The 27,221-nt window shown below is 49.3% G+C and overlaps 1 protein-coding gene across 6 annotated transcripts in view; it reads right to left on the bottom strand.

Moving 5' to 3' along the window:
- The window catches only part of TECPR2 (tectonin beta-propeller repeat containing 2), a 134,103-nt gene that overhangs the window by 39,520 nt on the left and 67,362 nt on the right, over positions 1 to 27,221 (bottom strand). For all 6 annotated transcript variants that reach the window (XR_012091092.1, XM_007987899.3, XM_037984564.2 and 3 more), the window contains 9 exons: positions 25,413 to 25,745; positions 21,720 to 22,696; positions 18,745 to 18,928; positions 16,349 to 16,522; positions 12,836 to 13,016; positions 10,841 to 10,982; positions 6,651 to 6,891; positions 5,893 to 5,982; positions 3,574 to 3,807 (listed from right to left, as the gene is read on the bottom strand). Coding sequence is in view for 5 of the 6 variants with exons in the window: in XM_007987899.3 (XP_007986090.3) it covers positions 3,574 to 3,807; positions 5,893 to 5,982; positions 6,651 to 6,891; positions 10,841 to 10,982; positions 12,836 to 13,016; positions 16,349 to 16,522; positions 18,745 to 18,928; positions 21,720 to 22,696; positions 25,413 to 25,745 (2,556 nt within the window). In the remaining variant the exon portion in view is untranslated. The remainder of the gene's footprint in view (positions 1 to 3,573; positions 3,808 to 5,892; positions 5,983 to 6,650; positions 6,892 to 10,840; positions 10,983 to 12,835; positions 13,017 to 16,348; positions 16,523 to 18,744; positions 18,929 to 21,719; positions 22,697 to 25,412; positions 25,746 to 27,221) is intronic.

Raw genomic sequence — 27,221 nt, 5'->3', positions numbered from 1 at the left:
AGGCTAGAGAGCACCCCCAAGCAAGATGTGTCACAGCCTTCGGATGACCACACCACCCGGAGATGGCCCACACTTAGACAGGATGCCCCGTGCATCCTCTGGGCGGTTCGGCTTGGGGGTTGCTGCTCCCATGAGAAAGGAGAGGAAACCAAGGCTAGGCATGGTGGCTCACAGTTGTAATCCCAGCACACTGGGAGGATGAGGTAGGTGGATCACTTGAGGTCAGGAGTTCAAGCAGCCTGGCCAACATGATGAAACCCCACCTCTATCCAAAATACAAAAGTTCTCAGGGGCCGTGCGCGGTGGCTCACACCTGTAATCCCAGCACTTCGGGAGGCGGAGGCAGGCCTATCACCTGAGGTCAGGAGTTCAGGACCAGACTGGCCAACATGGCGAAACCCTGTCTCTACTAAAAACACAAAAAATTAGCCAGGTGCGGTGGTGGGTGCCTGTAATATCAGCTACTCAGGAGGCTGAGACAGGGAGAATTGCTTGAACCTGGGAGGCAGAGGCTGCAGAGAGCCAAGATTGTGCCACTGCACTCCAGCTTGGGCGACAGAGCGAAACTCTGTCTCAAAAAAATAAAATAAAACAAAATAATTAGCTGGGCATGGCGGCACATGCCTGTGGTCCCAGCTACTTGGGAGGCTGTGGTGGGAGGACTGCCTAAGCCTGGGAAGGCAGAGGTTGCAGTGAGTCAAGATCGTGCCACTGCACTCCAGCCTGGGTGACAGAGTAAGACCCCATCTGGAAAAAAAAAAAAAAAGAAAGAAGAGCAAACTGGGGTTCGAGGTAACAGCAGCTTGCTCAGAGTCCCAGAGCCTGCCTGGGGCCCAGCTGTCCTCCCTCTGCCTCTGAATTCCCACACCTCTGCCTGTGACTTCCTTGCACCCACTGCATGTCTGATCCATTTCAGGCTCAGCTGGATATTTACATTAGTTTGCTAATGATTTTGCAGGAAGAACACAGGGGCTCAGTGAAAACCTGCCCATCCACAGCAACCAGGACCCCCAGGCCATCCCTCTACTCACACACCCATCCCCTCAATGAGTATCTGCTGAACACCAGAGGGCCCAAGGCCATCTTGGACTCAGGGTGGACTTGTTCCTGTTTCCCTTGCACCTTTGAGACTCAATCCCACTCAAGCCAGTTTCTCCCCTAAAGAAACCTCCCAGTGAAGCCCAAATACACACCTTAGAGAGCTGTACCACTTTGGCCAGCTAGCCAGTGCTGGGAGGACTGGATCGAGCCAGGAGGGAGGCACGAGCTGTGCTTGAGGTGGGAGGCCCAGGCAGGGCTGACTCCAGCAGTGCAGAACCTGGCACGACGCCTGTTCACTCTGAACCCCACCATGGTGCGGCAGCCTTCCTGGAGGGGCTGGGAACGGGACGTGCAAGGGAAACAGTTCTGCTTCTCACCCAAATGGTGCAGGTGAACACGGCCTCCCACAGTGCTCAAGATTCAGGAGCAGGGAGAATACACATCATGCCCTGGACTTTTTACCCCCAGAGGGAACTAGTGGCATTTTCCAGTTAGTCTGGGTAGGAGCTGCTGGAGAAAGGTTCAGGACCAGTACGGTCTCTGAACAAATGAAAGGCTTCCCAGGGCAGGCGACACGTCAGCCAGCACCAATGTTCAGGCCACTCTCAGCCTCAGCCTTGTCTGATCAGTCACTGTCAGTGATGCGGAGAGTGGGGTGTTCTCAAAAAGCTAGATGGTGACTGGTGGGTCCAAAAGGCAGGTGGGGAGGCCCAAAGAACAAAGAACAAAAACTGCCCTGGACAAACCTTCAATTCCCAAGTCTTGGAACAGAACTTGCTTCTTCAGTTGAGTTAGTGTTCAGGGGCCTTTTCAGGCAAAAGAATTGGTGATGTCTACTCAGCAGCCTCTAGGAGCCCCCAGGGCTGAGCACGCCAACCACCACCAGGCTGCCTAGGACAATGCTTGCTTCACAGAATGGCAAAAGGCTCTCCTTGACAGCTGGTAGCACACAGACCACAAGGCAGCCAGGGGCTTGGGGAGAAGGGGGACAAGCTCTTCTCTTCTTGCTTTTTTTTTTTTTTTTTTCTTTTGAGACAGAGTCTTGCTGTCACCCAGGCTGGAGTGCAATGGCATGGATCTCAGCTCACTGCAACCTCTGCCTACCAAGTTCAAATGATTCTCCTGCCTCAGCCTCCCAAGTAGCTAGAATTACAGGCATGTGTCACCACACCCAGGTAATTTTTGTATTTTTAGTAGAGATGGGGTTTTACCATGTTGGCCAGGCTGGGCTTGAACTACTGACCTCAGGTGATCCACCCGCCTCGGCCTCCCAAAGTGCTGGGATTATAGGCATTAGCCACTGTGCTCAGCCCTCTTCTTGCTTTCTTTCTCCCCCTCCTACTTTTCTTTTTTTTTTTTTTTGGTGAGTACATGTGGTTGAGTTCTTATACAATTCAAATCTACCACATAACCAAATGCCGGTTGTAAGTTAAAAAGCTGGGAAGCCTCACAGCCAGGAAGTTCCTGTCAGTCCTGTTGCCAGCGCAGGGCTCACCTGGGCCCTGGGGGCCATCTGCACAACCCCACCTGCAGGCAAACCACACCTACGCTTCCTGATCCACCAAGAATCTACTCAGAGAGAAACCTAATGTGGGCTTATGTTATCAGTTCTTGGAACATGAATGAATTATTTACAAATAGCAGCACTACATTTCTTTCTTCTTTTTTTTTTTGAAACAGAGTCTCGCTCTGTTGCCTAGGCTGGAGTACAATGGCATGATCTTGGCTTACTGTAACCCCCACTTCCCGGGTTCAAGCAATTCTCCTGCCTCAGCCTCCTGAGTAGCTGGGACTATAGGAGTGCGCTGCCATGCCTAGCTAATTTTTTTTTTTTTTTTTTTGTATTTTTAGTAGAGACAGGGTGTCACCATGTTGGCCAGGCTGGTCTCGAACTCTTGACCTCAGGTGATCCACCCACCTCAGCCTCCCAAAGTGCTGGGATAACAAGTGTGAGCCACTGCTCCTAGCCTACAAATAGCACTACATTTCTTAGCCTACTCTGCGGCTTTTGAGGGGAGATTCAGAGAAAAGCAGGAGCTAGTGGGTGCAGGTCCTCCTGGATCTGGCTGAGCTGAAGGAGAGGTGGCACCTGTGTGCTAAGCCACTCTCCTCTGCCAGTACTGTCCTGAGGGGATGGACAAACGTGGCACCGATCCTGTTGTAGGAACACCCATCTTTTTAGCTTTTAAGGTCATAAAGCTATGTTCCATATTCAGACAGACTGACAGGCAGCTGCAGCACCACTATCCTTCAAGCTGCTCTTAGTGAGTGGCCCCTTGATCTGAGGATGTGCGCCCTCCTCAGGTTCTGACAGCCCTGCAAACTCTAAGGGGCAGGGGAAGGGACAAAGCCCAGAGCCGGTCTAGTCTGGAAGAGTGGCCAACTGAGCTCCTGAAATCCAGCAACTTATAAATATCCTCTCAGAACTCTCACGAGTTGAACACAGGCCGGGAAGCTTTGTCCGACATCACGCTGTGTTGCAGTTTTAGGGCAGTCAGGGCACCGGCAGGCGTACTCACGAGGCGGCCATACCTAGCTGGGAGAGGTCCAGCCTGGTCCAGTGCATGCCCGTGGGGCAGCTCTTGGAGAGCGTCCTGATGAAGACCTGGCCAAGGCCGTCCAGCGCCCACAGCGCATCCTGGCAGGCGGCGTAGGCGCGCATCTCGGCGTCGGGAGGCAGCTGCACTGTGGAGGGCCGCGACTGTGCACTCTGGGCGCTGACGCTGCACAGGTCCTTGCTGCTCTGGCACAGCCACAGGAAGCTTCCTGCAGAAAGGGGTCATGTTTGTCATCAAGGTGCTGTCTGCACCGAGCTGCCTGCCCTAAATGCACAAGGCAGCCTTTGCCTTTCGGCAGACGCCGGCCACCTGGTCGCGGATGCTGGCTCACTCACCCGCCCATTCCCACGCGGGCAGGAGTGGTGTAGCACTTTAAGGTAGAAGGCAGAGGGAAACACCACGACTAACAAGAAACATGCCTGAGATGTTGGAAAGAAATGGAAAGAAGGCAAGGCTTAGGAGATTTTATGACGGCCATAATGTTGGCTTAGTGGCTTTGACTTCCCATTTTTCATGGGCTGGGAAGTTTTTCACTGAACAAAGGCACCAGAGCATTTTTTAAAATTTTATTTATTTATTTATTTATTTATTTATTTTTTGAGATGGAGTCTCGCTCTGTCGCCCAGGCTGGAGTGCAGTGGCCAGATCTCAGCTCACTGCAAGCTCCGCCTCCCAGGTTCACGCCATTCTCCTGCCTCAGCCTCCCGAGTAGCTGGGACTACAGGCGCCCGCCACATCGCCTGGCTAGTTTTTTGTATTTTTTTTTTTTTTTTTAGTAGAGACGGGATTTCACCATATTAGCCAAGATGGTCTCGATCTCCTGACCTCGTGATCCGCTGTCTCGGCCTCCCAAAGTGCTGGGATTACAGGCTTGAGCCATCGCGCCTGGCCTAGCATTTTTAATATAGAAAGTTAATTTTACCAAGAGGAGAAGACTATCAACTCAGTGCCCTGGAGGGAGGGAGGGAGGGTTAGCAGTTCCTCGGAAGGATGGTGCCATGGCGCTCTCCCAGGCCTTCTGGGGATGGGGCCGGGGGGTGGGCCAGCTGCTGGAGAAAGCTTAGGAAGCTAGAAAAGCTTCTCTTCCCATCCTTGCCTCAAAATCACATCCTTTCATTCCCTCCAGCATTTTTAAAAAGTCCTTTAGGTTTAACAGATTCTGTTTAAAATGCAAATAATCCTTAGGGCAGTTAAAACCTTGGTCACAGTACATTCTCTGAAGTATTATCTGCAACTTGTGGCCACATATGTTTTGGAATTCAAACTTTTTCTGTATTTTTGAAAACCTAAGCTAATGGGTATGCTAGAGGTTTACAAAACAGAGGGGCCAGGCGCTCCCCGGTGAAGTGCGGTAACATCTCTGCAACATGGATACAGTCACAGCCAACAGATCAACCAAGGCTGGAGGCAGCTATGTGAGATCTGGTCAGGTTCTGCTGCCAAATTAATTTATACCAAACTTAATAAATAACTTATTGTTTTCAGAGATTTCTGGGTTCCAGAACTGTGGTCCGAACAATCTGGTGAGTAAGAAGTTATTGTACTGACCCAGTCACCCGCATCCTAGTGGACTAATGGTTTGAACTAAGGAAACAATTCCCTCTTCACCACAGATTTCACAGCATCTTCGCGTTTCATCCACATGCAATCCTGGGAGGAGGTACGGCTACTTCCCAGAGAGGTCACCTGACTGCCTGGGTTCCCAGCTAACTGGGTGGGAGAACTGCCTCTCCTGGCCGCAGATGCCAGCTTCCTCACCCTCTGGTGTTCTGGCTCCCTCACAAACCCCGTACTCTGTAGGGACACTGAGTCCTGCCCAGAATGTAGTTGGCAGGAGCACCCCCCTGCAGGGCAGGTCTGCCTAATGGGGTGCAAATGTGGGACTTAGGTTATCCAGAGGCTGTGAACAAGACGGAAGGAAGTTGCTGGGAGGTGACAGAAGGATTCTCAAGGGGAGATGGGAAGGTGCCCAAAGAAGCTGTGGCCCCTGCCATGGCACTAGAAGTCACCAGCTGCCAGCCCCGGTGGCTGTACTGTGTGAGCCCCTCCTTCAGAAGGATGCTTTCCCTCATCTTCATCACACTCAGTCCCTCTCAGAGGCTCTCCTGGTCAGGCCTATCCCACTTCAGGGCCCTCCACTCAGCTAACAAGGGCTGCTGGCCTCTGACACCCTCACGTGGCCGGTCTCCAAGGCGTGCCCATCACCAACAAGGCCACAGTCGGACCATGGTTTGAACCCTTCCAGTGGCCAAGCCGTGCTCGAGATTTTTCAGCGAGGCTAAGACTGACCCACCTTCCTTCGTGGGAGCCGCAGAGGCCAACACAAAGGCCCATTTTGTAGCAGAAGCTGTCCCACGGGGAACAACATGATTCCAGTAGGTGCCTGGAAAGAGTAAACAGGAAGAATATGTTAAAGAAAGAAACTTCAGATCTTAGTTCTAGATGACATCTGGCCTTCAAATCCTTTCTCCAGATAATTCTAGAGTGTCCCTAAATTAAGCAACATGAGCAATCACAGCCTGCCATTCATTTCCCTCTGAATACTGCCAGGCAGAGCCACATCCAGCCCAGGGTCATGGAGGCCATGCAGCAGGGAGAGGGCTGGAGAAAAGCAAGGGGTTCACTCATAGAAACGAACCCCAGGATGTGTGGACTGGCATCTATATTCCCAGACCTGGCCAGAGAACTGCATCTCCAACAGTGGTGATCACTTTCCCTCCAGGAAATGGATCATTCTCTCTCACTAGGTTTGGGTAGACTTTTTCATTTAAAATGTGAAATTGTTAACATAAAAACGACCTCCATTTGCTTTTCTTATGTCATAGAAACTTTCCCCACTATCCAGACACAGGGATCCAAGTTTTAGGAATGACAGATTTTTTAAAAAGGAGAGAAACTGATCACAAAGCATAGAGTGCCTTCACTAGACACTTCATACCGCTGGCACTAAATTGTGTTTTCAAGTTGAGGTCTTAAAGCTTTTATTTAAATGTTGGCTTTAAAGTGCAGCTGCCTATAAAGCCAGTGTGAAAATTACAGCAATTCACCCACCTATGAGACTTCCCTTAGCGACGTGGAATTCATTCTTGCCCGAGGAGATCCAGACGCCACTGTTATTGACCCCGAGAAGGCTTGGCTGGCACTGAAGCTGCTGGGACCAAAACGCCATGCGCAGTTTATCTGCCACCTTTTCTACAGGGGCTTGGGCAGCTGTGGCCACCGAGTGAGTGGCATGGATTATCGTCTGAAATAAGCTGCACTGGTCAAACACCACATAGTCCGTGATGCTCACCTGGAAGGAGGTGACAGACAAAAGCCCTGCTGTCAGAGCGGTTACAAGTGTAGACTCTCCGCCTTGAGGGAAGGTTCTAGCCCAGGTCCACACCTCTGCATTTCCAGTAACAAGATGACCATCCAAACACAAATGTGCACATGTGCGCTTGTGAAAGGACCAAAAAACGTGGCAGGATGCCATCAAACTGCTAACTCTAACTCCAGCTCCTTTGTAGGGTTGGATTTAAAGGTATGGAAGAATATATTCGCATTTTACACACATGGATCTGTTACAAGCATGTATTACTTTTGTGGTTAAGTATCACCCCCTTACCCTTGTAAGAAGACTTTCATTCTAATCAGAGTGAGAAAGAAGAATTTTGCCATCTTTTCCGAGACAGTCTTGCTGTGGCATCCAGGCTGGAGTGCAGTGGCACAATCATACTCATCCCTGACTTCCATGATCAAGCAATCCTCCCGCCTCAGCCTCCCAAACACAGGCGAATGCCACCACATGTAGCCAATTTTTATTTTTTTTGTAGAGACAGGTCTCCCTATGTTGCCCAGGCTGGTCTTGAACTTCTCAGCTCCAGAGATCTCCCTGCCTTGGCCTCCCAAAGTATTGGGATTACCAGCATGAACCACTATGCTTGGCTTTAATTTTGCTTTTAAATCAGGTATTTCCAATGGACAACAGTATACGGTACTTAGAAACATAATATGCATTTAAAAAGGTATCACAAGTAGAGTGATGAACTATTTTTTTTTTTTGGAGACACAGTCTTACTCTGCCACCCAGGCTGGCGTGCAGTAGCACAATTTTGGTTCACCGCAACCTCCGCCTCCTGGGTTCAAGAGATTCTCCTGCCTCAGCCTCCCAAGGAGCTGGGACTACAGGTGCACGCCACCACACCCAGTTAATTTTTTATATTTTTAGTAAAGATGGGTTTTTGCCATGTTGGCCAGGCTGGTCTTGAACTCCTGACGTCAGGTGATCCGCCCGCCTCGGCCTCCCAAAGTGCTGGGATTACAGGTGTGAGCCACCATGCAAGGCTGTGATGAACGTATTTATGATCTGAATTGGGACTACTAATAATTACTGCAGAGCAACAGCATCAACTAGGACCGTCCTGGGTATCTAGACTGTAACCCTAGCTCAGAAGGGTAGCTTGCTTCTATAACATTCCTGAAAAGCATTCATATACCTCAGACATTTCTCCAACCAGCCCTCCCTCCAGGAAGCTCCTCTCTTCTTGAGCAGCTTGATGTAAGGCAAGTTCTTTAGGAGCGAAAATCTGATTCTCCATCATGTTCACTCACATTTCTGCCCTGCTGGGTTTGATTACATAGAACATCACTGGCATAAATGCCCTACTCCTGGTTGGGCACAGTGGCTCACGCCTGGAATCCCAGCACTTTGGGAGGCTGAGGCAGGCGGATTACTTGAGGTCAGGAGTTCCAGACCAGCCTGCCAACATGGTGAAACCCTGTCTCTACAAAAATACATATATGTATATTTGTACATGTATATGTATATATATGGTTACAAGTGCACAAAATGTGTTTTAAAATCATTTGCATAACTATCAAATATTACCTAGTATATAAAATTAAATACATCTGTATACAATGAACATATTATATACAATACACATTTTATCAAAGAGCAAACACAATTCATTTTTCTACATTCTCATCTGAAAGAGACCTCAGAGCAGTCAATGCAAGACAAGCCATCAACAAAGCAAGTCTGAGGTGACAATAAAACACAAAACAATGGGACAAGATACTTAAGAAACATCAAATATTGGCCGGGTGCAGTGGTTCACGCCATAATCCCAGCACTTTGGGAGGCTGAGGCAGGCAGATCACAAGGTCAAGAGATTGAGACCAACCTGGCCAACATGGTGAAACCCTGTCTCTACCAAAAGTACACAAATTAGCTGGGCGTGGTGGCGGGTGCCTGTAGTCCCAGCTACTCGGGAGGCTGAGGCAGGAGAAACGCTTGAACCCGGGAGGTGGAGGTTGCAGTGAGTGGAGATTATGCCATTGCACTCCAGCCTGGGTGACAGAGCAAGACTCCGTCTCAAAGAAAAAAAAAAGAAACATCAAATATTTCATGACCATGGACTATCAGTGCAATCTTACCTACTACAGTGGCAGGCTGCAGGAGCAACGCTAACACTCAACTATACCAAAGATGGAGAAAGTAGACACTCCTTTGAAAATCCATTCTAGGGCCGAGGGTGGTGGTTCACGCCTGTAATCCCAGTGCTTTGGGAGGTCAAGGTGGGAGGATTGCTTGAGCCAAGGAGTTCGACACCAGCCTGGGTAACAGAAAGACCTTGTCTCTACCAAAATAATTAGCCGGGCATGGTGGCATGTGCCTGTGGTCCCAGCTACTTGGGAGGCTGAGGTGGGTCCTGATCCCGCCACCACTCCAGCGTGGGCAAAAGAGTGCAACCCTGCCCCAGAAAAAAAGAAAAGAAAAAGAAAAGAGATTCATTCTAGGCACTCCCGCTGGGACCAAATCACACAAAGTGAGCTTGATTATACCCTCATCCTGTTTCTTAAAGTGTTTCCTTTTCTGGAAGCACGTGGGAAATTCTCCTTTCTTTGCTGAAATACCATTTACTTAGAGGCCTTCTGAATAAGCAGAGATAGCTCAATTTTAATTCTGGGTTGGACTTTCAAACCTATTGTCTGGGCTCTTTTATTAGCACATTTATTCATAATTAAACATCATTATTACCTACGTCTTCAAATGGATGTCACTGGGTTTATTTAGCCTATAATAAATTTATAAATAATATCAAAATAAATACGATTTTTTTTTTTGAGATGGAGTCTTGCTTTGTTGCTCAGGCTAGAGTGCAGTGGCATGATCTCGGCTCACTGCAAGCTCCGCCTCCCGAGTTCACGCCATTCTCCTGCCTCAGCCTCCCGAGTAGCTGGGACTACAGGTGCCCACTACCACGCCCGGCTAATTTTTTGTATTTTTAGTAGAGACGGGGTTTCACCATGTTAGCCAGGATGGTCTCGATCTCCTGACCTTGTGATCCACTGGCCTCAGCCTCCCAAAGCGCTGGGATTACAGGCGTGAGCCACCGCGCCCGGCCAAGATCATTATTTACTCAAAGAGTTTTGCAAATTATTTCCTATGATGAAAAGTCCTTGATGTTTCTAATGTACTCAAACCCAGCAAAGTCTACTCCATCAAATAGAAAAAGTGAATACTATTGGTTGGGAGTGGTGGCTCCACCTGTAATCCCAGCACACTGGGAGGCAGAGCGGGTGGATTTCTCTCTCTCTCTCTCTCTCTTTTTTTTTTTTTGAGAGGGTCTAGCTCTGTTGCCCAGGTTGGAGTATGGTGGTGTGATCTTGGCTGAAACCTTTGTCTCCTGGGCTCAAACCAGTCTCCCACCTCGGCCTCCCAAGTACTTGGGACCAACGGCGTGTGCCACCATGCCCAAATAATTTTTGTATTTTTGGTAGAGACAGGGTTTCGGCCATGTTGCCCAGGCTGGCTTTGAACTCCTGGAATCGAGTGATCTGCCTGCCTTGGCCTCTCAAATTGCTGAGATTACAGCGTGAGCCACTGTGCCCAGTCTGGGTGGATTTCTTGAGCTCAGGAGTTTGAGACCAGTCTGGGCAACATGCCAAAACCCTGTCTCTACAAAACACTAGCCGGGCGTACTGGCACATGCCTGTAGTCCCAGCTACCTGGGAGGCTGAGGTGGGAGAATCACCTGAGCCCAGGAAGTCAAGACTGCAGTGAGCTGTGACTGCACCACTGGACTTCCGCCTGGGTGACAGAAGGAGATCTTGTTTCAAAACAAACAAAAAACAAACAAAAAGTGAACATTTTAAATTTAATCCAGTATCTTTAAGGAAAAGAGAGAGGTAAGAAAAGGGGAACAGAAAAGGTAAGGGAGACCTCAGCACGCGGCCCAGAGCTGAACACCTACTTGCCACCAATGGTCGTCATCTCCTTGGGGCGTCTTGGAAACAATGCCAGTTCTGAACCACAGGTTCCCATGGATGTCCAGGGCCCAGAGAGTCTGCTGATCCCCGAGCGTTATGCAGACGGGTTCTAAAGCTTGCCTTTCGCTGAAAATGAGGAGAACAGGGGGTGAGCACCCACAGGCAGAGTGCCCAGCGTGTCTGGACTGCGGACATCCAGGGTCTCCCAGCAGGCATGGCTGGGAGAAGAGATGTGACCCTGGAGCGGATCATCAAGTACCAGGAAAGGAAGTCTAAGTCTGAGTTAAATTACTCTGCAAGATACACGGTTCAAGTGGGTAGCAGCCTTTGAAAGACACACTGATGACCCAGAATGGCTGGGAACACTCTTCAGAGAGAAAATAACCTAAGAAAAAAGTGAGTAGGCACAAAAGGAATCCAAGGCCCCTGAGCGCCTTCATCTCTCTACTCCCTCCCTCACCAAGGGAGTGACTGTCAACTCCCCCGATGTGCCAGGCTATTCTGTGCAGCGGGGCCTAGGCGGACACTGCCCTCTCTGCTGGGGACGCCCTCCCCTCCTTCCACACAGGGAAGTCCTCATCAGCTTCAAGGCTTAGCTGTGGGTCCACTCTGCAGGCCGCCTTCCTAACCTCTGCATGGACTTCATGGTTCCCTCAGTGCTGCATGCTCCTGTTTAGGGCCATCTGTGCTAATGGGTGTCCATTCATGCACGGGGCCCCCCATGAGACCTGCAAGTGGTGAGAGCAGGGCCAGTCTCAGCCCTCTTGGCGCACCCAGCCCCTAGCACCATTCTGGCTTTTTTGTTGTTGTTGTAGCTTTTTTTGTGTGTTTTTCGTTTCTTGAGATGGAGTCTTGCGCTGTTGCCCAGGCTGGAGGTGCAATGGGGCGATCTCGGCTGTCTGCAACCCCCGCCTCCCGGGTTCAAGTGATTCTCCTGCCTCAGCCTCCTGAGTAGCTGGGATTACAGGGACATGTCACCAGGCCTGGCTAATTTTTGTATTTTTAATGGAAACGGGGTTTCACTATGTTGGTCAGGCTCATCTTGAACTCCCGACCTCACGATCCGCCCGCCTCGGCCTCCCAAAGTGCTGGGATTACAGGCGTGAGCCCGTGAGCCACCACACCTGGACCATTCTGGTTCTTAACAGGTATTCACCGAAAGTTTATTGGTTTGCTAAATTCAAACCAAGAATATCCTAATCTAGTTTTTTGAAGGACTATTAATACTTCCATATTAGTAAAATGATCTGATGGCGGTTCTATAACATCTTGAATGGTAAAAAAAAAAAAAAATAGCTTAATAAATTACAGTTCAGAGATCGGGCCAGGTGCAGTGGCTTATGTCTGTAATCCCAGCACTTTGGGAGGCCGAGGCAGGAGAATTGCTTGAGCCCAAGAGTTTGAGATGAGTCTGGGCAACATGATGAAAACCCAAAACCCGTCTCTACAAAAAATACAAAAATTAGCTAGGCACGGTGGCACATGCCTGTAGGGAGGCTGAGGCAGGAGGATCACTGGAGGTCGAGGCTGCAGTGAGCGGTGATTGTGGCACTGCACCCCAGCCTGGGTGACAGAGTGAGAACCTGTATCCAAAAAAAAAAAAAAAAAAGTTACAGTTCAGAGATCAACTTCAATTGATTAGCATGAAAATAAAGAAAAATATTTGGACCTAAGCCGTCACAGACACTAAACAGGAACTACCTGACGGTGGCAATTCTGAGTGGAGACTGTCATGACAGACTCATGACGCTATGATGCTCAGGGCGGCACAGAGGGCAGCAGCATTTTTAAAAATTGAGCCCTGACTCAACGTCCAGTTTGCTGGTCAGAACTAGGCAGAGATTCAAGCTTAGCCTATGGCTATGGAGGCTGCGGGTACTGCCTCCCAGAACAGCCTTGTGGTGCCTTGTGGTGTCAAGTGGACAAGAACGAAGGGTAGGACAAGCACGACGTGAAAGGAGTCTCCGGCCCACCAGTACCTGATGATGTCACACTTCCACTGCTCGCCTTCTGGACAGAAGCTGCTCACACCCTCCCGGTACAGGAGGGCCCTCTGCTCTGTCAGCGCCCACACCACATTGTTCCGGGCTGTGATCTGGGACAGCGGGTAGGGACAGTCCACCTTTACGGCTCTGGCACAAGGGCGATCCACACTCAGACCTGCCAGGAAGATGGGAAGAAGCCCCAAAGACACACAGTCAGAACTCCACACCTCATTTTGACTGGGTTATTGGCTTATTTTTCCTTTTTCGGTATTTTGCTATGTTCTTTCATGGTGAGTGCTTTAAAAAAAGATTTAGTTGGCCAGGCTCAGTGGCTCAAGCCTGTAATCCCAGCACTTTGGGAGGCCGAGACGGGCGGATCACGAGGTCAGGAGATCGAGACCATCCTGGCGAACACGGTGAAACCCCGTCTCTACTAAAAAAAATACAAAAAAACTAGCCAGGCGAGGTGGTGGGCGCCTGTAGTCCCAGCTACTCGGGAGGCTGAGGCAGATGAGGAGAATGGCGTAAACCCGGGAGGCGGAGCTTGCATTGAGCTGAGATCCGGCCACTGCACTCCAGCCTGGGCGACAGAGCCAGACTCCATGTCAAAAAAAAAAAAAAAAAAAAAAAGATTTAGTTAATTAGTTAAAAATATAGACAGGGCCTCTCTATGTGGCCCAGGCTGATCTCAAACTCCTGGGCTCAAGAGATCCTCCCACCTCAGCCTCCCAAAGTGCTGGGATTGCAGGCGGGAGCTGCCCTGTCCGGCTGCTTTTTCGTTGTCAAGTTTAGGCAACGTAAAGTGGTTAAATTCTGCCTAAATGTAACATCTATCTGAAAGTAGCTTTAGACACTCTTTGAAAATTGAACAATTCAGAATTATCTGGTGTCTCAATGTAGCTTAAGAAGTTCTAAGAGAAGAACACAAAAGCCAAGAGCAGGAGAGTGGCCAGATGGAGGCCCAGAGGTTGCAGGGCAGAGCAGCTCTTCCAGGCAGAGGGCTGCAGAGCTGCTGGAGTCAGCAGGGACCTGAGGCCTGCAGCCATCCCTGCAGAGAGTTCCAGCATGGCGGCTCCCCTCTGCTCTGACTGGGTGCGAGGTTCCATTAATAAAATGAAACCCCGAACTTCCCAGATGAAATCTGAGGTCTGTCAAACTGCAAGGCAGTGGCAGGCCAAAACTCAGGGTCCCTGGCTCCCTGTCCAGGGCTCTTCCCTTGCCTCCTTGTGGCCTGTCAATAAAGTATGTCTAAATGAGCTCAAAGGCTATTCCTAGGGGAGCAGACAGACCAACTGTCGCCTACAACCCTGTATTCCTTGACCTTAGGCCTGCAATTAGGTCTCAGTACTCAAATATGCTCCGTGACTAACCACAGACGCACCTATGGTATTGCAGTCCTTCGGTGATATTTCCTTCCACTCAACTAGGTGGGAATCACCTGCAGGACTTCTTACAGACACATTCCCGAGCAGTCCCCAGAGGGACTGGACCTAACCCAACAGGTCTGGGTGGGGCCGGCTATTGTGAAATCACTGTCCTGGTGATTCCTCTAGCACTACTGGTTAAGAGGTCACTCGCTCCTCACCCCCAGGCTAGAAGCACCTCCTGTCTCCCCCATGACCAAAGCTCAAATGTCCTGGCAGCTTAGATGTGCATGTGCCTTGCCAGAGCTGCTTTCATTTAAAGAAAGACACAGGAACTAGGCTGGAGAGACCTGGGCCAGCATATGGCCTATGAAGCCAGCAGGGCTGCGCACCCAGGCTGGAGGTTCTTGCACACCTAGGAGAGAGCCAGCTGTGCAAGCACTTCAACCTGAAGACTCATCCCTAGCTGACGACTCACAGCAGAGATTAAAACATGCTCCTGAGGCCGGGCGTGGTGGCTCACACCTGTAATCCCAGCACTTTGGGAGGCCGAGGAGGGCAGATCACAAGGTCAGGAGTTCAAGACCAGACTGGCCAACATAGTGAAACCCCGCCTCTACTAAAAATACAAAAATGAGCCGGGTGTGGTGGCACATGCCTGTAGTCCCAGCTACTTGAGAGGCTGAGGTAGGAGAATCGCTTGAACCCAGGAGGTGGAGGTTGCAGGGAGCTGAAATTGTGCCACTACACTCCAGCCTGGGCGACACAGCAAGACTCCATCTCAAAACAACAACATTCTCCTGGAATCAGCAATATTCAACGCCTGGAAGACTGATCTTTACATAAATCCGACATGGCCTCTGGACAACCGATGATAACTCCTGCCCCACGGTTCTTCCAGATACTGATAAATCACACTGCTGGTGAAGATCCTCCCCCATTCTGCTGACAGGAAACACTAACTGTCATTACAGCTTATTTTTAATAAGCAAGTCCCACTGTGCCCTTCTATCAGCTAAAAACTTCCCTGAGGGCAGCTTCCTGTGACTTGCTGAACTGCTATTTTTATTTTGTTTTGTTTTGAGATGGAGTCTCGCTCTGTCACCAGGCTGCAGTGTAGTGGCATGATCTCAGCTCACTGCAAGCTCCGCCTCCTGGGTTCAAGTGATTCCTGTGCCTCAGCCTCCCAAGTAGCTGGGACTACAGGCACGCGCCACCATGCCCAGCTAATTTTTTTTTTTTTTTTTTTTTAGTAGAGATGGAGTTTTGTCATGTTGGCCAGGCTGGTCTTGAACTCCTGACCTCAGGTGATTTGCTCGTCTTGGCCTCCCAAAGTGTTGGGATTATAGGCATGAGCCACCACACCCAGCCTGAACTGCTATTTAGAGCAAATTATGGCCTGGTGTGGTGGCTCATGCCTGTAATCCCAGCACTTTGGGAGGCTGAGGCAGGCAGATCACTTCAGGTCGGAAGTTCAGGACCAGCCTCGTCAACATGATGAAACTCCATCTCTACTAAAAATACAAAAATATTAGCTGGGCATGGTGGTGGGCACCTGTAATCAGGAAGCTGAGGCAGGAGGATCACTTGAACCCAGGAGGCAGAGGTTGCAGTGAGCCAAGATGGCACCACTGCACTCCAACCTGGGCAAGAGACTGAGACTCCGTCTCAAAATAAAAAAGAGCAAATTACTTCTTGTTTTTTCCTGGCACGCAGGTAAATAAGTATATAGGAGCTGGGCTTTGATATGGCTGAAAAAAAAAATGCAGCCACTTAAGCTTTAGCTTAAAGGGGGAAATGAATTTTATGTCCTTCTTCTGTGTTCTTTCCTCTTAAGATCTGACATTGTAGGATACGTGATATGCGGTGGTTGGCCACAGGAGAATAAGATTCTGTTTCTGTATCTCACCAAATAATCCTATTCATTCTTGCCCTAAATTTGTCCCAGGTTGAGTTTGTGTCAATGCAGGAAACTGCTAATACATGCCAAATGGCAAATACTCTGTTCCCAGAAGTGTCTTAATTCAAATGGATTTAGCCTCTTAATCATAGTGATTGTTGTAAGCATGTTACTAGCAAAGCAGGGTGCAGCAGAGGCAGTGATGGCAGAGCTGGCAGGCCCCTGAGCGCAGCCCACGGTTACCTGTCTGCAAGTATAAGTCCCCACTGGTCCTGATGATCCAGGCGGTGTCATCGCTCAGGGCCACAAACACTGCCTGGGGCAGGGCTTCGTACCAGTGCCGCTTCCCCTTGATGGTGACTTTCCCACAAGCAAAAGCCCGGTTAGATTTCTGTTCAATCTTCCAGAGAAGGGCTCCTATGGAAATAAAAATTCTATTCACTATCCAATAAATATTAGAATATATTTCTATACAAAAGTCTTCATGCTGGACATCGAAGGGAGAAAGACTGCTAAAACACATCCTGTTCTGTCCCCCCAAGTGGGGAAAGAGGCCACCAGACCCAGGTTTGGGCCCTTGGCCACCACCCAGTTTCAGGCTCCATGTCACTGTCCAAGCTTCACTTTCCTCCTGGGCAGTGGGTATCATCTCCACCTCACAGGGCTGCTCTAAAGACTGGAGGTGGGAGCAGATCAACCACATGGCCACAGAGCTGGGCACATGACAGGTGCTCCTCACATGGGATGAGGAACACTGATGACATTATTAGGTTTGATAAGTCTCCAAATAAACATCCTGAGACACAACTAGTGCCCTAGGAGAGGCTGAAAAAGTCCTTTAGGGATTCAGAGAGAGGGATCAGTTCTGGATGAGCCGAATGGAAAAGATGCACAGAAGGAGACACTTGCACTGAGTTGGCCCATTTTCACTGTGAAGGGGACTCTGATGAAGAGACGGAGGAGAGAAAGGAGAGGGAAGGCAGGACAGTGCTGCAGCTGGAGGCCTGGTGCAGGCCAACGCAGGCAAGATGAGGGGCCACCAGTGATCACCGAGTGTCAGATGGGCTGGACTAGAGGGCCTGTCAGGCATCTCTGCCTGTGGTACTCCTGGCACAAGGGTTCTGCTGCCCACCAAGGACATGGGCCTGGGCCCTGAAGGACACCTCAACTGAGCACGTGAATCTCATGGAGATGGAGAGTTCCCACTAGCACAATGAGGGACCAAGGGGCCTGGGAATACAAGTAACTAATGTAATCAGGAATAGAATCAACGGTCTAAAAGGCCAAGGAGACAAACCCGAAGGTAAATGACAGCAACAAGAAATGCATTAAAACACACAACTGTGTAAAGCCAGCTTGTGGAGTGGGTTGTTAGCCAGTCTCTAAAGAAAAATATTTTTCAAACAAACAGTGAAAGCAAGCAAGCAAAACAACGCTGAACAAACTAATATTTTAAACAGTGACAAAGACCATGGAGAATTAAGGGAAATTCATCCCGAAACACAGTGAAGTTACAGAGGACAGACAGATCCCAAGCCACAGACTCGGCTTTGGCTTTGTCTGACTTCTATTCCAACGTCCTGACAATAAACCGGGCTGCTTCAAGGCAAAAGTGCCCCTGCTGGCGCAGGCATCAGCGTGGCCAACACAACTTTAAGAAACACATGGATGAAGCTGGAAACCATCATTCTCAGCAAACTATCGCAAGAACAGAAAACCAAACACCGCATGTTCTCACTCATAGGTGGGAACTGAACAATGAGATCACTTGGACTCGGGAAGGGGAACATCATACACCGGGCCTATTATGGGGAGGGGGCAGGGGGGAGGGATTGCATCGGGAGTTATACCTGATGTAAATGACGAGTTGATGGGTGCTGACAAGTTGATGGGTGCAGCACACCAACATGGCACAGGTATACATATGTAACAAACCTGCATGTTATACACATGTACCCTAGAACTTAAAGTGTAATTAAAAAAAAAAAGAAAAAGAAACAACAAGCCAATAATTCCATGCAGATAAGGGAGGTCTTCCAGCCCAGGAGAACCTTGTTCAGGAAACACCAGCTCCAATTCACTAACAATGGCCTAACAGCAGCATGAAAGAATGAATGGACTTTCCTTTTAGAGTCAGGGAGTAGATTGTTTACCCATAGCAGAGAGCCCATTAAAACAGAATTCCTAAAGAGGAAGCCAAATAATTGGAATATATCTAACATATCCATGGGCCCATCTTAATTAGTTCAGTTGCTTTAAAGCAACACTGAGAAAGAGAAACACGTATTATTTTTATAAACAGTTAGTATATTGATATCCCTAAAAACATCCCTCAAATTTCAAACTTTTTGTTTAGCTTACAAAAATATGATCAGGGGTTACCATTGCAATTAATAAAGAAAACAAAAACTCAAACTGAACACCATTTACACTATGAATTGACATCCAATGAAGCAATTCACGTTCTTTGGAGAAAACCCCCTCAAACGTTCCAGAAGAGGCAAACCTGGTGAATGCACCGCAGCCTGAGCCCAGAGCTGCTGCAGGGGAGCCCTGTGCTAAGATGTCTGCCCCCGGGGGCGGGGAGCAGGAGCGGGGAGCAGAAACAGGGAGCAGGAGCAGGGAGTGGGGAGGCGAACCTGAGGGTGAGACTGCCACCTGCTGGACAGCATCTTCAAACTTCTGCCAGCGCAGCCCGGCGCCCGGCAACGCACTGCAGAACAGGCCGCCTTTGTAGTCCAGGCACCAGATATACTTCTCCGAGACCACCAAGCTGAGGATGCCATAGCCGGGACCTGAGTAGCCCATCCAGCTTTCTGCAAACTAACAGGGGCAGAGCCAGTGAGTTCTGTGGCAGAGGACACAGCCACACTCGGCTTACTGTTGTCAGTAAGAAAGGCGAAAGGATATCATTAACACGAGATAGTAAAAAAAGATCAGCAAGAAGCCAAGTCAACCCTCCCCGCAACCCCTACTACCTTTGGACACCCCTCTACTACAAACGTTCTGAGACGCGTGCTGCTGTCTCCCTACAAAGACTCCCTGGCGTCCCTGGATGACATTTTCTCCTGTTCTAACGCCTCTGCAAATGTAATGCTTACAGCATCACATCATGAAGGAGCTGCTTTTATTCTGCAGGCATACCTCACCTTACACAAAGAGCCAGGTTCTTCAACATTTGGATGCAAGTAAATTTTCTGTAGTCGAATTATTACAGATGCACTGGATATATGGCACTACCACTGTCTTTTTTTTCCACCATATTTTCTTTGTTTTCCTTTTTGAGACAGAGTCTGGCTTTGTTGCCCAGGCTGGAGTACAGGGGCATAATCTCGGCTCACTGCAACCTCCGCCTCCTGGGCTCAAGCAATTCGCAATTCTCCTGCCTCAGCCTCCCGAGTACTTGGGATTACAGGTGTCTGCCACCACACCCAGCTAATTTTTGTATTTTTAGTAGAGATGGGGTTTGCCATATTGGCCAGGCTGGTCTCGAACTCCTGACCTCAGGTAATTCACCCACCTTGGCTTTCCAAAGTGCTGGGATTACAGGCATGAGCCACCGTGCCTGACCTTGCTAGAATTCTTTTAAAAATCAAAGCTAAATAAAGTCTTTGTACTTTAACACTTTTCAATAAAGGCAAAGAAAATAAATGTATCTGTACAGATACTCACATAGAAGTTAACTACTTCAAAGAAAATGGTGCCCAACTCTTCTCAATCCAGCCCTACTCACCATAGCAAGCCTTACTTCTACCCCCAACCTCCAAATAAAAACACACCATAACATTTCTTGGCTTTGCAGCTACCTGGAGCAGGATGAGGAAGGGAGGAAGTTAGAGGGTTGGGGGCTCAAAGGGCCAGGACCCCTGTCACCTAAGTAAGGGCTTTCCTAAATTTCTGGTCTAGAATTCCAATTCCCCACCCCACCGACAGTCTGCCTGGCTACTGCCCTGACATCAGGGGGCCATGCTGCTTGCACTTCCCACAGTCCTGCACTTTGCTCAGTATCCTCATCTGAGTCCCACTCAACTGCAAGGATGTGAACATATACCTGGCTCCCCGTCAAGACTCTGAGGCTCAGGAAGACAGACTCCACAACTAGCTACCATTTGCACTGTGGTCCCCAGCACAATCACAGAGGCTGACAGTCACGGCCACTCAAGAACCACTGGGTTGAAAAGATAAATACCGGATGACTGAATAAAAGGCCACCCTTGGCCGGGCACAGCAGCTCACGCCTGTAATCCCAGCACTTTGGGAGGCCGAGGCAGGCAGATTGCTTGAGCTCAGGAGTTGGAGACCAGCTTGGGCAATATGTCAAAACCCCTTCTCTACAAAAAAACACAAAAATTAGCTGGGCGTGGTGGCATGTGCCTGTAGTCCCAGTGATTCAGGAAGCTGAGGCACGTGGATCTCCTGAACCTGGGGAGGTTGAGGCGGCAATGAGCCATGATTGCGCCACTGCGCTCCATACTGGGTGACACAGTGAGACCCTGTCTCAAAAAAAAAAAAAAAAAAAAAAAAAAAAAAAAGCCAGCCTTATGGCATTTTGTCTCAAAACAAGTAAACACCACGTTTCACTTCTGAGGCATGACAGCACACAGGGTGAGCAAGGGGGTCCTGGGGCCTGCCCTTCACTCGCTATGTGACCTTGTGCGAGCTGTCCAGCTGTTCTGTGCTTCAACTTTCTCCTCTGTAAAATGGGGACGAGGACAGTGCCTATTTTATAGTTCGTGTTTAGAGAAGTAAAAGAGTGAAACTTGTAAAGTGCTTCGCGGGATACCTGCACATGGTGAGCACTGACTGAGCGTCACACTGCTAGCACTGACAGAATCCAGTGTACACTGTGGAAAGCACACGTGGCTGTGAGTGCACAGCCATAATTCATACCTCACGTCACCAGTTAGTAGGAGACATGACAATACACAGTTTTGAAACAAATACATCTAGTAATAATTAGTTGCTAAGGGAAGCAGGCACTTTAAAAAAAATCACTTTTAATATAAAATGCTCAAGGATAGTTAAAAGTCATCTCCTAGTTACATGTGCTGGGTGGACCTACAAAGACTGGTTACTCCAAACTGTTCCTGCACAGCTTGCAGGGGAGCCTTGGAGCCACTGTTTGGAGGTTGAGGAGACAGCAGTTCTGGAAATGGCCTCATGCTCTTGCAGATGGTTCCTTGGAGGGGTCTGAGGAGGAGGACAGGAGAGTCCCTGCCTCCAAACTGCTCAGAGCTTTCTCTACTCCACGGATGGACAGTCCTCTACCCACTGTTTTTCTGAGATGGCCCCAGGCCAATTCAGCCCTGCCCTATGATGGCTAACAGTAAGTGCCTACGCCAGCCTGCACTTGTGGGGTCAGAGGAAACAGCACGGCGCTACCTTGGTTGGGGAGGCAGGTTACTGAGCAGGGGAGAACAGGTCCGAAGTAGCTCAAGCCATCCTAGTCCCTGTGCTGGAAATCCCCTGAAACCCAGACTTGAAACAGAGTTGGCCTATGGATTTTGCAGTAGGAATAGATTTCTTTCCATGAGAAGGAAAATAATCAGTCTTGCCAATTATTCCCCTCAAGAAAGAAGCCTTAGCTACGTTTCCAGCACCTGAACCCACATACCTGATCTGGCTTGAGCAGCCCGGCATCATCTGCGCCCAGCCGGCTCAGGTCCTGCTGGGAGCGACTAGGTCCGAGCTCGGTCACACTGGCCTCTGAGGATGAAGAAGGAAGCCCGTGGGCATAGATGTCCTCCTCATCACTGGACGTCAAGGCCTGATCCCGTGGAGGCTGCTCAAGCCAGGCCTTGGGAGTGCTGGCCGCCAAGGCAGAGACCGGAGTCAACGGTCCTCCCACACTCCCCAAGTCACGTTCAGAAATGGGTGTTTCTTTCTGACCTGTGTCGTCATCAGTGCCAGCATGCCAGAGATTTGTGCTGAGGTGGCCAGAGGCCTCCATACTGGTTAGGACGTCCTGCTCTTGGCTGGGCTCCACGGGGCTGCCTTCATCAGCTCCGGTCCCAGGTAGCCACTGCCCAGCACTTGGGGCCAAGCTGAGGCTGGAAGGCACGGTGAGTGAGTTCAGGAGGGGCGCTTCACAAAAAGTGCTTTGGGGGACAATGGGTTGGACATCTTCCCCATCCTGCACCTCAGGAGAGCTATCCTGTTCTTGGAAGGGTATCTGTGTGCTATATGGTCCATCGTCTGCAGGACAAGGCTCATCTTCGAGTCCCGTGACATCACTGCCTCTCACATCTTCCCTCACTCCATTGAGCAGCTCCTGCCCATATGCATGGTGACGGTGTGGCATTTCAGTTCTAATGTCATTTTCCTCAGCCAGAGAATCAGGCACAGATCCTGGCACCTCCAGGACATTAAACGTTTCGGGGTCAGTATTTTCCCGCGGGCCACCATTCACTTCACCACTGAAGCCGCTTTCCAGGTCTGGAGACTCTGCACTTAACTGATCCATGCTACTGCCCAGGACACTTGAGGTCATTGACAGCAAGTCTGTGTTCAAGGACTGGGGACTGTCCCCAGGAAATTCGGAGCAGGGTGTAGATTCCAGGGAGCTGTGACAGGTGCTCCTGCTTCCACCTTCTAATTCAGAATAAGAACATTCAAAATAAGGCACGGTTCTATATGATTAGTAAGAGACTAATTCGTACACATATTTTTGGCTCAAGAAAAAATATTTTAAATAAACATTTATTTAGTGAATGAAGAATAAACCTCTTAAGTACAAATAATCCCAACAAAGAGATGCTTTCTATGCATGCAAGTACTGAACGAACCCATGGGTTTGAGGCCTCACTCAAGAAATGCCAGCTGGCTGGGCGCGGTGGCTCAAGCCTGTAATCCCAGCACTTTGGAAGGCCGAGACGGGTGGATCACAAGGTCAGGAGATCGAGACCATCCTGGTTAACATGGTGAAACCCCATCTCTACTAAAAAATACAAAAAACTAGCCGGGTGAGGTGACGGGCGCCTGTAGTCCCAGCTACTCGGGAGGCTGAGGCAGGAAAATGGCGTGAACCCGGGAGGCGGAGCTTGCAGTGAGCTGAGATCCGGCCACTGCACTCCAGCCTGGGCGACAGAGCAAGACTCCGTCTCAAAAAAATAAATAAATAAATAAAAGAAATGCCAACTAAGAAAAACCAGGGGACAGGCCAGGTGTGGTGGCTCATGCCTATAATCTCAGCACTTTGGGAGGCCGAGGTGGGCGGATCACAAGGTCAGGAGATCGAGACCACCCTGGCTAACACAGTGAAACCCCCTCTCTACTAAAAATACAAAAAATTAGCCAGGCACGGTGGCGGGCACCTGTAGTCCCAGCTACTCGGGAGGCTGAGGCAGGAGAATGGTGTGAACTCGGGAGGCGGAGCTTGCAGTGAGCCGAGATTGCATCACTGCACTACAGCCTGGGCGACAGAACGAGACTCCGTCTCAAAAACAACAAAAAAAGAAAAACCAGGGAACAAACTGAGATGTTCACCTGGGTCACAAACCAATTCCTTATAATTATTAAAATGCTTAGAAATCTAATAAAATTTCCTTCAGTGCTGCAGTCATCTTAGCTAGAGAGGATTAACAGAAACCAAGGAGTAAAAGGTTTAAAAAATTCAGTGTTACACAGCCATAACAAAGAATGACATCCAGGCTGGGCACGGCGGCTCTCGCTTGTGAGCCATCCGAGCACTTTGGGAGGCCGAGGCGGGTGGGCCACCTGAGGTCAGGAGTTCAAGACCAGCCTGGCCAACATGGTAAACCCCCACCTCTACAGCTACTCAGGAGGCTGAGGCAAGAGAATTGCTTGAACCTGGGAGGCAGAGGTTGCAGTGAGCCGAGATCACGCCACTGCACTCTAGCCTGGGCGACAACAGTGAAACTCTGTCTTCAATAAATAAATAAACAAATAAATAAATAAATAAAAATAAAGAATGAAATCTTGTCCTTTACAGCAACATAGATGAAACTGCAGGCCATAATCCTAAGCAAATTAATGCAGGAACAGAAAATCAACTGCATGTTCTGACTTGTAAGTGGGAGCCAAACATTGAGCAGGTACGGATATAAACATGGGAAGGACAGACACTGTGAACCACCAGAGCGGGAGAGGCGGCGGCATGGGTCAAAAACCACCTATTGCATACTGTGCTCACTACCTGGCTGCTATATACCCATGTAACAAACCTGCGCATGGACCCCCGTATTTAAAAGTTGGAAAAAAAAAGAAAAAAATTCAATGTTAAATCCCGTATTTGGTAGCATATTCAACACTAAACATAGAATGTCCCATGTATTTACCAGCATAGATCTTCCAGTTTCCAATACTTTCTACCCAGGCTCACAGAATCTCTGGTTTAATCAATGGTATACATGGATAAACCAACCTTTTTTTTTTTTTTTTTTTTGAGACAGAGTCTCACTCTTGCCAGGCTGGAGTGCAGTGGCACGATCTCGGCTCACTGCATCCTCTGCCTCCCGGGTTCAAGTGATTCTCCTGCCTCAGCCTCCCGAGTGGCTGGGATTACAGGCACGCGCCACCACACCCAGCTAATTTGTGTGTTTTTAGTAGAGACAGGGTTTCACCATGTTGGCCAGGATGGTCCCGATCTCTTGACCTCGTGATCCGCCCGTCTGGGCCTCCCAAAGTGTTGGGATTACAGGCGTGAGCCACTGTGCCCAGCCCCGACATTTTAATGTAAATATTGAAAAGTATGCCAGGCACAGTGGCTCACGCCTGTAATCCTAGCACTTTGAGAGGCTGAGGCGGGTGGATCACCTGAGGTTGGGAGTTCGAGACCAGCCTGACCAAGATGGAGAAACCCCGTCTCTACTAAAAATACAAAATTCGCTGTGCATGGTGGCGCATGCCTGTAATCCCAGCTACTCAGGAGGCTGAGGCAGTAGAACTGCTTGAACCCGGGAGGCGAGGTTGCGGTGAGCCAAGATCGCGCCATTGCACTCCAGCCTGGGCGATGAGCGAAACTGTCACCAAAATAAATAAATAAATAAAATAATAATAAATAAATATTGAAAAGTACAAAACCGAGACCCTTTAAGCAGGGTGGTGCATACGCAGGTGGTCTGTCATCATTTAGACCTTTGTGTGTGTGTGTGTGTGTGTGTGTGTGTGTGTGTGTGTGTATTTTCCGTTAATGTGAAGTATTTTGCAGTAAAACTCCTTTGGGGAAGAAATGTAGGTGTTCTCTTTTGGATGAATGGGCCAGTGCTCACTCAGTGAGCAGTGGGATTCCCAGAGAATTGGGAAAGCCTGTCACCCCAGGTGGGTGTATGCCAGCTACAGAGGGTACCTGTCTTCTTCTTCTTCTTCTTCCTTTTCACTTTGATAGGCTTCACGACAAGCTCCTGGTCAAAGTCCTCTGAGCTGATGGCGTTGAATCTCTGTGAGGGGGGCTGGTTGCCTTTGCCCAGCTCAGGGGCGGCCTGGAGCCCAGGGGGCAGGAGCCCGGAGCCGCTGTCGGTGGAGTTGAGCGAGCTGCTCCTGCTCCTTGGCTCACTGGCCACGGAGCTAGCCACAGAAGAGCCTCTGAGCCTCGTCTCAGAAACTGTGGCCCCTGGTAGCTTCTCTGCTTGCTGCACGTGGACTCGCTCTGAGCATCCAGACATCTCCAGACCATCTCTCACTAAGAAAGAAGAGTCTGGTTTTACCACTAGTGATCCAAGAGTGAGCTGATGTGCACTTACCCAGGTTTGCTAGCCCTAAATACCAGTTGTCACATAGGCGCCAGCCGGCTAAAGAACTGAAAGATTCTAAATTCATAGAAACCAGCAAAACTAAAAGAATCACACAATTGAGTCTAAGAAAGTTTTCGTTCTTCAAGAAGCTCATATATTAAAATCAGTAAAATAATTTGCCATAGCTGTCTTTTTAAAGCAACTCAGTAGTAAGGAAAAGTTAGGAGTGGTGGCTCACACCTATAATCTCAGCACTTTGGGAGGCTGAGGTGGGGAGATCACTTGAGCTCAGGCATTCAAGACCAGCCTGGGCAACATGGTGAAAACCCATCTCTACCGCAATACAAAAAATTAGCAGGGTGTGGTGGTACATGCCTGTAGTTCCAGCCACTTGGGAGGCTGAGGTGGGAGAATCATTTGAGCCTGGGACGTGGAGGTTGGAGTGAGCTGAGATCATGCCACTGTACTCCAGCCTGCACAACAGAGTGAAACCTGTCTCAAAAAAAAAAAAAAAAAGTAAAAAAATACTACGAATACAGCATTTCTCACTTTAATTTACAAAGTATTTATAAATGAGAGATGCCTGTGTATAACAAAACAGCTTAGTTATACTATGCCTTGAATATACTTTAAGATTACTCAAAGGGCACTTGAAAATATATGTGTAGCTGTAATTAAATTTCCTGCAAGAGGGAAAGGTAATTTTCCATTAGAACAAATTCAAGACAGAGAAGTCCATTACTACACAGCATCAAGGCAAGTAGACAGCAGAGTGAGAGCAGGCATGTGAGTCTCTGTCCCCTGTCCCCGAGACCAAGGGCCAGTGAGCTTACTACTGCAGTGCACTCATCCTTCCTGCAACCTGACACCACAGGGCACCAGGCCAGAGCAGTTCCAGCTACAGCACCCTCAACACAAGACCACAGCCCACTTTGATCCCTTCGCCATCCTCTCTTTATCAGGGATCCTCTGTGTGCCAGACACAGGGCTAGCTGCTGGGACATGGCAGTCCATGAGACATAGGAATTCCTGCCCTTGAAGCACGCACGTTCTATTGAGGGCATGTGTTAGGGGAAGACTGTAGGCAATGGAGTGTACGCTGGAGACTGGAGGGGCAGGACTCTGCTCTGAAGCGACTTGTCGAAGATTACATAAGTTAATGGCGGATCTTGCCTAGAGCTGCCCTGTCCAACAGGCAGCCACCAGCTACTTGTAACTATTGAAACTCACATTGATCAAAATTGGGCCGGGCTCAGTGGCTCACGCCTGTAATCCCAGCACTTTGGGAGGCTGAGTCAGCAGATCACAAGGTCAGGAGATCGAGACTATCCTGGCTAACATGGTGAAACCCCATCTTTACTAAAAATACAAAAAAATTAGCTGGGTGTGGTGGCGGGCGCCACTTAAGCTGGGCATGGTGGCTC

Source organism: Chlorocebus sabaeus, chromosome 24 (genome assembly GCF_047675955.1).
Source record: "Chlorocebus sabaeus isolate Y175 chromosome 24, mChlSab1.0.hap1, whole genome shotgun sequence".
NCBI lineage: Eukaryota > Metazoa > Chordata > Mammalia > Primates > Cercopithecidae > Chlorocebus > Chlorocebus sabaeus.
Note: the sequence above shows the minus strand (reverse complement) of the source record. Positions and strands in the feature narration are given on the sequence as shown.